Below are 8,250 nucleotides of genomic sequence, written 5' to 3'. Positions count from 1 at the left end.
AGGTTTTTTATAGTGTCAATGGTAGATAGATCTGCAAGAACAGTATTTGCTCAAAATTACCATTTATCTTCATATTGAAATGTGATGTGTGTGTTTAAAATGTCATTTTATTCTAGATGTTGAGTTGACAAAAAAGCTTCCCAATATGCGATAATTTGGGATGAACTCAAATCTTTATTTTTCCTAATACGAATTATCCTCCCTTATAGAAAATTATTTTGAGTAAACTTCTCTTTATTGTAGACATATATTGATAATTAATCAGTCCCGCCATATAGAATGTTTATTGTGTGGAATGTGCGTCCGAATCTTGACCGAAGCTATAAAGAGATTATCTTCAAAATTGATTGCACGGAGTATGAGATATTGCGCTGAATTCTCATTTCTCGTTAGAAATTTAGTACTCCCTTCGATTCATATTACCTGTCACTAAAATGGATGTATATAAAAATGGACTACCTGTAATATGGATCAGGGAGTCCATTTTTATTGTCCTTATTCAGAACATGTACACAAGCCATTAATAATCTAAGAGGATGTAAAACCGGGGAAAATTATCATAGTTGAATAAGAAACTAAGTAATGTCGTGCAAGTTGTAGGCGGGGAAATAGGAGATAAAAGCATGGTTGGAGGAACGAAGTCGCGTGGTGGCTAGAACGAGGAAGTGGGGTTGAAAGACGATGAGGAGATGTGTTTATCTATAACATCACAACCATGAGATATCGTCCCATGCGAATAGCCTTTAAATTCGCATCACGTGAAGTTTCTCTTTGTATATATATTTTGTTAGTCCGTGGCAATCCACGGACACTTAGCTAGAGTAGTATATTAGTATCCCAGTGTCGCAGCAGCTGCCTTTCTTCGTCTTCTTCCTCCTGGCCCGCACGCACGAGGCCACCAACCCACCTTCGTGCCCACCCGGCCAAGTCCGGCGGTCAACACAACCATCCCGGTCACAGCCCACACCAAATCTCCATCGCCACCCACCCTGCAGGCGCCACCTATTTATAATCCCTCCCTCTTCCTCCATTTCCATCCAAGAAGAGCATCCCCCACCTCTCCTACTCCAACGAGCTCTTCTCTCCCAAGGCGGCTCCAGTCCACACATTCATCCAGCTGCTCCAGCTCGAGCTGCTCCATCGAGACTCCAAGACGCAGCCTCGACCAAACCAATGGCGGGCAACGGCAACGACGGTCTGTGCGTGGCCAAGCCGCGGAGCGCTGCTGACCCGCTCAACTGGGGGAAAGCGGCGGGGGAGCTGTCGGGCAGCCATCTGGATGCGGTGAAGCGGATGGTGGAGGAGTACCGCAGGCCGGTGGTGGTCATGGAGGGCGCGAGCTTGACCATCGCCCAGGTCGCGGCCGTGGCCGCGTCCGGCGGGGCCAGGGTGGAGCTCGACGAGTCCGCGCGCGGCCGCGTCAAGGAGAGCAACGACTGGGTCATGGCCAGCATGGCCAACGGCACCGACAGCTACGGCGTCACCACCGGCTTCGGCGCCACCTCCCATCGGAGGACCAAGGAGGGCGGCGCCCTGCAGAGGGAGCTCATCCGGTTCCTTAACGCCGGGGCTTTCGGCACCGGCAGCGACGGCCACGTGCTGCCCGCGGCCACCACGCGCGCGGCGATGCTTGTCCGCGTCAACACCCTGCTCCAGGGGTACTCCGGCATCCGCTTTGAGATACTCGAGACGATCGCCATGCTGCTCAACGCCAATGTGACGCCGTGCCTGCCGCTCCGGGGCACCATCACCGCTTCTGGCGATCTCGTCCCTCTCTCCTACATCGCCGGACTTGTCACTGGCCGCCCAAATGCCGTGGCTGTGGCTCCTGATGGCACCAAAGTTAACGCCGCTGAGGCTTTTAAGATCGCCGGCATCCAGCATGGTTTCTTCGAGCTGCAGCCCAAGGAAGGCCTTGCTATGGTTAATGGCACGGCGGTGGGCTCTGGGCTCGCGTCGATTGTTCTCTTTGAAGCCAACATCCTTGGTGTCCTTGCTGAAGTTTTGTCGGCCGTGTTCTGCGAGGTGATGAATGGCAAGCCAGAGTACACCGACCACCTGACTCACAAGTTAAAGCACCACCCCGGACAGATCGAGGCCGCGGCTATCATGGAGCACATCCTGGAGGGCAGCTCCTACATGATGCTTGCGAAGAAACTTGGTGAACTCGACCCATTGATGAAGCCAAAGCAAGATAGATATGCTCTCCGCACGTCGCCGCAATGGCTTGGCCCACAAATTGAGGTCATTCGTGCAGCGACAAAGTCGATCGAGCGCGAGATCAACTCCGTCAATGACAACCCACTCATTGACGTATCTCGTGGAAAGGCAATACATGGTGGCAACTTCCAGGGCACGCCCATTGGTGTGTCGATGGACAACACGAGGCTTGCCATTGCAGCGATCGGCAAGCTCATGTTTGCCCAGTTCTCGGAGCTAGTGAACGACTTCTACAACAATGGCTTGCCCTCCAACCTCTCTGGTGGCCGCAACCCAAGCCTGGACTATGGCTTCAAGGGTGCCGAGATCGCCATGGCGTCATACTGCTCGGAGCTCCAATTCTTGGGCAACCCTGTCACCAACCATGTCCAGAGCGCGGAGCAGCACAACCAAGATGTTAACTCCCTCGGATTAATCTCGTCTCGGAAGACTGCCGAGGCCACATTCTGAAGCTCATGTCCTCTACGTTTCTGGTTGCGTTGTGCCAAGCCATCGACCTGCGCCACCTTGAAGAGAATGTCAAGAACGCCGTCAAGAATTGTGTCACAAGAGTAGCCAGGAAGACCCTGATCACAAATGACATGGGTGGCCTCCACAACGCTCGTTTTTGTGAGATGGACTTGCTTCAGACAATCGACCGGGAGGCGGTGTTTGCATACGCAGACGACCCTTGCAGCGCCAACTACCCTCTCATGAAGAAGATGCGTGCGGTGCTGGTGGAGCACGCCTTGGCCAACGGCGAGGCTGAGCGCAACGCGGAAACCTCAGTGTTTGCCAAGGTTGCTACATTCGAGCAGGAGCTCTGCGCGGCACTGCCTCAGGAGGTCGAGGCTGCTAGAGGTGCAGTGGAGAATGGCACCGCCGCAGAACCGAACCGTATCGCTGACTGCCGGTCATACCCTCTGTACCGGTTCGTGCGCAAGGAGTTAGGGACGGTGTACTTGACCGGAGAGAAGACACGGTCACCTGGGGAGGAGGTGGACAAAGTGTTCATTGCCATGAACCAGGGAAAGCACATCGACGCTCTGCTGGAGTGCCTGAAGGAGTGGAACGGCGAGCCTCTGCCTATCTGCTAATCAGGAGATGAAGAGAAGATGCCCTGCTTCAGAATTTCTGAAAACTGATAATACTGTTGTTTGATTTTATTTTATGTTTCAACTTCTGAAGCGTTGATGCATGCAACGTTCTTCCAGAGCTAGAGCGTAAGCATATGCTGATGTAAGTGAAAGGGTATAAATTTTCATGACAAATGTTCAATTTGTTCAAATGAATCCATAGAAGGCGGTCTACTGCTGTATTGACAAGTACTATAAATTATAATAGTTACCACATTGCATTGCAATATAAAGAGAAACAACACCAGGTTCCGATTGGCATCAAATATTTATATTACTCCCTCTAATCCATATTACGATTATAATAGAGTATTCAAAATGTATACCATAAAGTATACACCAAGATACTATGATGAGTTGTAAGATACATCAAAGTAGAAATCATTCTGAAGTATGGAAATGCTAAATCATTTTACTGCAAACATCCAGCGACAGGAAGTATATGCTTTGCATCACATTGCTTGGTCTCAGCAAACATCCGCCCTCAAATATCTCATTGCAAGTATGGCTGCTATGGTTCTATTGTATAGGTAGAATTTTGGTCCTTAGGTCAACACGATATACTCAAAGCATGAAGATGTCTCAGATGCACAGTCTGACCCTCATGGAGTGAAGAACAACTATCCTGACTGAAGAAAATTCAATGTCCAACACTATGTATCTCATATGTGTCATTGGTGTCCTGATGTCTAGCAATCAAAACATATGACAAAGACAAACAGAACTGTGTTTGCATTGAAACATGAACACATTTTTTAGCAGAAGGGCTTACACTTAAGAGTTGGCAGAATACCTGGCCCATCTTGGAAATTGGACCTTCACTTCAATCTTGTTCAAGCACCTCCTTCTTGACTAGATTTTTCTTAAAACAAAAGGCAGTAGGAAAAACAGAGACCAGTCCCTTACAGTCATACAGCCATAGCCATACAGTCGAACAACATACTAAGCAGATACTTACAAATAAGGGGCTGTTTGGTTCCAATAAGTCACCTGACTTATAAGTCAGGTGGCTTAAAACCAGTGACTTATAAGTCATGCCTGTTTGGTTGTCACCTGACTTATAAGTCACCTGAGCACACCTTTCCACCTTGTTTTTTATGTAAAGGTGGTGGGACTCATGCAAAAAGGGGCGACTTATAAGTTTTAAGTTGAGGTGGAGCAACTTATGACTTATAAGTTGGGGTGACTTATAAGTTAGGTCCGTTTGGCAAAATAAGTCACTTTTTACACTTTTCGACTTATAAGTTGGTGACTTATTTGGAACCAAACAGGGCCTAAGTACAAAAAGATAAGACCAATGAAATTAAGGATTATTATCTCACATCCTATAAGGCCATCAATGCAAGTTTTTCTACGGCAGTAACAAAGGATTAACTTTCGTTTTAATCAAATTTAGGGCTTCTTTGTTTTGCAGGATTTGAAAACACACAAGAATAGGAAAAACATAGGAATTGAATGTCATGGCGTGTCGAACCCTATAGTAGTTAAAACTCATGAATGTGTAATAGAAGTTGTTTGGTTGAACCACAAGAAAAACACATGAACTTTCTTGAATGATTAGGTCATTGTCATAGTCATCATAGAAACAAAACCTTTTTCCATGAGGTTGGGCTCAATAGAAAAGTTCCTGTGAAATTGCATGAAAAGTTGTCCATATGAAAAAAAATCCAAGTACTCTAATTCTATAAATGAAACAAGAGCTATAGGAGGGTAATCCAAAGTAGAATCCACCAAAATACCTTTAGAATAAAAAAAAGCACTTATTTGTATTGATGAAATCTTACTATTTTTATGAAAGGAACAATATATCCATCTGTATCGACGATTCAATTTATAAAAAAAAACTTCTTCATGGTCAATTGAAAGCAGCATCATGAAAACGGCCGCATGTTGCGCAATCTACAAAAACATAAGCAAGTCACCGGAGCGTATCACCTTACTTATCCTCTTGCTGCAATTCCAAATTTCCATGGACATATTTTCATCTCACACCCTATTTGACAGCTCTAGTAGCACTAGTTCTAAGGAAAACAACCAAGTAGGACAATGTCCAGTATTCAACAAGATTTAAAATAGCTCTGATCAAAGAGCATCACAAGAAATTGTCCATGGTTTTGAAGGCATCACCCATATATCTTCCTTCAAAGAATCAAGAGTCTGCAGTACATTAACCAATTCAGGGTGAGACTGATCAGCCATTAGAAATACATGAACTCCATCATGCAACTCGACCCAACTACATCCAGGCTCTTTCTTCACCCACTCTCTGTTCATGTTCTCCTTGATCATCCATGTCTCATGCCAATCGCCCTCCGATGCATGTATACTTGATAAAGCAACCCAGTTACTGTGGTTCTCTGGATCAAGCTCGAGTAGACGGGACGCTCCAAGCTGACCTAACTTAGCATTCCCATAGATTCGACAGGAATTAAGTAGCGCACTCCAAGCAGCAATGCTCGACTCAAACGGCATACTCTCAATGAATTCAAGAGCATCTTCTAGGTGACCTCTCCTGCAAATTAGATCTGCCATACAACCGTAGTGCTCAGGCTGCAACTTAACCGAGCTTTGGCCATCAAACAGAAACTTGAAGTAGTGCCAACCTTCTCGAACTAGTCCGCCATGGCTACAAGCTGACAACACCGCAAGGTATGCTACTCCATCTCTTTTGATGCCCAATCGTGCCATCCTATCAAACAAGCATACCGCGTCTTGTGCACGACCAAACCTGCCATAAGCTGAGATCATCGTAGTCCATAAAACAGCATCTAATGAAGGTGTCCCATTGAAGACAAGCTCTGCTGAATCAACACATCCACACTTTGCATACATATCCAGCAAGGAATTCCTTACAACCACATCAGAATCAAATCCTGCACCAAGAACCCGTGCATGCACCTGCATCCCCTGTTTTAACAACGCCAGCTCCCCACACGCATCCACAATTATGGCATACGAGAAGCCATCTGCGCCAACCTCACAAGAAACCATTGACACAAACAAGCCCAGAGCCTCCTCAGCTTGCCCACTCCCGAGATACCCGGCCATCATCGAGTTCCACGCAACAATGTCCCTCGCCACCATCACCCCAAACACTCTCCTCGCATAGTCAACATTCCGGCACCTCGCGTACATGTCAAGAACCCCGTTCTCCACAACCGAATCGACCGGGCCGTACATACTCATCTTCACAACCCTGGCATGGATTTCCTTCCCGGTAGCAAGGGCGGCCTGGCCAACCCCGGCACACGCGAGCAACCCACCGGACAGTGTGTACCCGTTGGGAGCAACACCAGATTCCACCATGCGCCGCAGAAGTGCGAGAGAGTCTCCGTGCAGACCCTGGTGAGCGTGGCCGGTGATGAGGGACGTCCAGGAGACCACGTCCCGTCTGGGCATTTCATCGAACAGAGCACGGGCGTAACCAGGGAGCCCGCACCGGAGTGCCAGATGCGCGAGTGAGGTAGCTAGGATGGCGGACGCCGACAGACCGAGCTTGAGGAGGACAGCGTGGAGGGGTTTGACATGGGGAGTGGAACGGCAAGTGGCGGCGGATTTGAGGGCGCCGGCGAGGGAGGTGGCGTCCCACTCCCACATCGGACACGCCACACGACGTACAGGCTGTCTCGCGGGAACGGTGGGGGAAAGCTTTTTGCTGGGCTAAATTGGAGACAATTACTTTTTTTAGGGGTGGGGGCAATTACTTTAGGCCTTTGAAGTCTGTTCCTGAGCTCAATAGGCTCAGCCCACTTCGAGAAAACCAGGTAATTCTTTTCTCACCGATTGTAGGAACCTTCTTCCACTGGTTTTTCCTGGAGCGGTATTTCCCTGCTTTTTTTCAGGACGAATTTTGTTCCATTTTTTTCCTTTTAAAAGAAATCACAGAACTTTTCAAATTCATAAACCTTTCTCAAATTCACGCATTTTTTAAATTTCCTAGAGTTTTAAACTTTACAGATTTTTTTTAAAAAGTAATTCTTTTTCAAAAAAAATCCAATCAGAAACTTTTCCAAAACCCATGATTTCTTTTTTGAAATCCGTGAAACTTTTAGTGAATCCATGATTTTTTTCCAAATCCATGAACATTTTAAAATACACAAAGTTTCTTAAGATGTTTTTCTTAAAAATGCACCAAATTTTTTCAAATCTACTACCTCTGTCCCAAAATATAAGAACGTTTTTGACACTAGTATAGTGTTAAAAACGTTCTTATATTTTGGGACGGAGGGAGTATGATTTTTTAGTGCCCATGAACTTTTCTCCAAAACAGTGTTTTTTTCTAAAATAATGAACTTTTTCATATAAGTGAACTTTTTTAGAACTGCTTTCCAACCCACGATTTTGTTTTCCAAATCTTAAGTTTTTCCCAAATATAAGATTTTATATATCATTTTTAAAGAGTCAACGGTCAATCAGTCAAATTGGTCAACCAGTCCACCTGTGAACCAGGCGTTGGTGGGCCAACCCAGTACGCGCGTACATTTATTTTTGAGGGGGGGGGGGGGGGGGGAGTACGCGCGTACATGGGGAGCGCGTACGCGCCAATTAGTGGGGCTCCTGTTCGACGCCTGCGCGCCGCGCGCCGCACCTCATGGGCCGGCCCACCACGCACAGTAGAAGAAAAAATGTGTCGCGAGAAAACACAGGAAAAAGTGCGGATCTCCTACAATCACATGTGATAATAGCTTCGGATTGCTCGCAAGTCGTTTCAGATATTAATGGTTCTGCGCCATCTACTTCATATGCTTTTGTTCTGGATGAAATTAGAGCTAGAACTTTAGATTTTGTTAAAGTTGTTTTTCGTTTTGAGAACAGGGAGGCAAATGTTGAGGCACATGCCTTGGCAAATGCAGCCTCGACACTCCCTGTTGGTCGACATGTATGGCTAGGGAACTTACCAGACATCATTTGTATT

At 46.7% G+C, this 8,250-nt stretch overlaps 1 protein-coding gene and 1 pseudogene across 2 annotated transcripts; one reads left to right on the top strand and one right to left on the bottom strand.

Annotated features, from left to right (window-relative positions):
* The first annotated feature begins 1,026 nt into the window (after window positions 1-1,026).
* Window positions 1,027-3,495, top strand: LOC123191542 (phenylalanine ammonia-lyase-like; annotated as a pseudogene). The gene has a single exon (XR_006496792.1). The product of XR_006496792.1 is annotated as a phenylalanine ammonia-lyase-like (transcript).
* A 1,764-nt stretch (window positions 3,496-5,259) lies between these two features.
* On the bottom strand, window positions 5,260-7,002 carry LOC123191531 (pentatricopeptide repeat-containing protein At2g13600). The gene has a single exon (XM_044604234.1). The coding sequence runs from the start codon at window positions 6,930-6,932 to the stop codon at window positions 5,418-5,420; it is 1,515 nt and encodes a 504-aa protein (XP_044460169.1). The 5' UTR covers window positions 6,933-7,002; the 3' UTR covers window positions 5,260-5,417.
* Window positions 7,003-8,250: the final 1,248 nt, after the last annotated feature.

The sequence above is a fragment of the Triticum aestivum genome, chromosome 1A, assembly GCF_018294505.1.
Source record: "Triticum aestivum cultivar Chinese Spring chromosome 1A, IWGSC CS RefSeq v2.1, whole genome shotgun sequence".
In the NCBI taxonomy this organism is placed as follows: domain Eukaryota; kingdom Viridiplantae; phylum Streptophyta; class Magnoliopsida; order Poales; family Poaceae; genus Triticum; species Triticum aestivum.
This window is presented reverse-complemented; position numbering and strand designations above follow the sequence as displayed.

Bases quoted from the DNA above. Each gene is read 5' to 3' on its own strand.
- LOC123191531 (XM_044604234.1), bottom strand. From the start codon at position 6,932: ATGTGGGAGTGGGACGCCACCTCCCTCGCCGGCGCCCTCAAATCCGCC.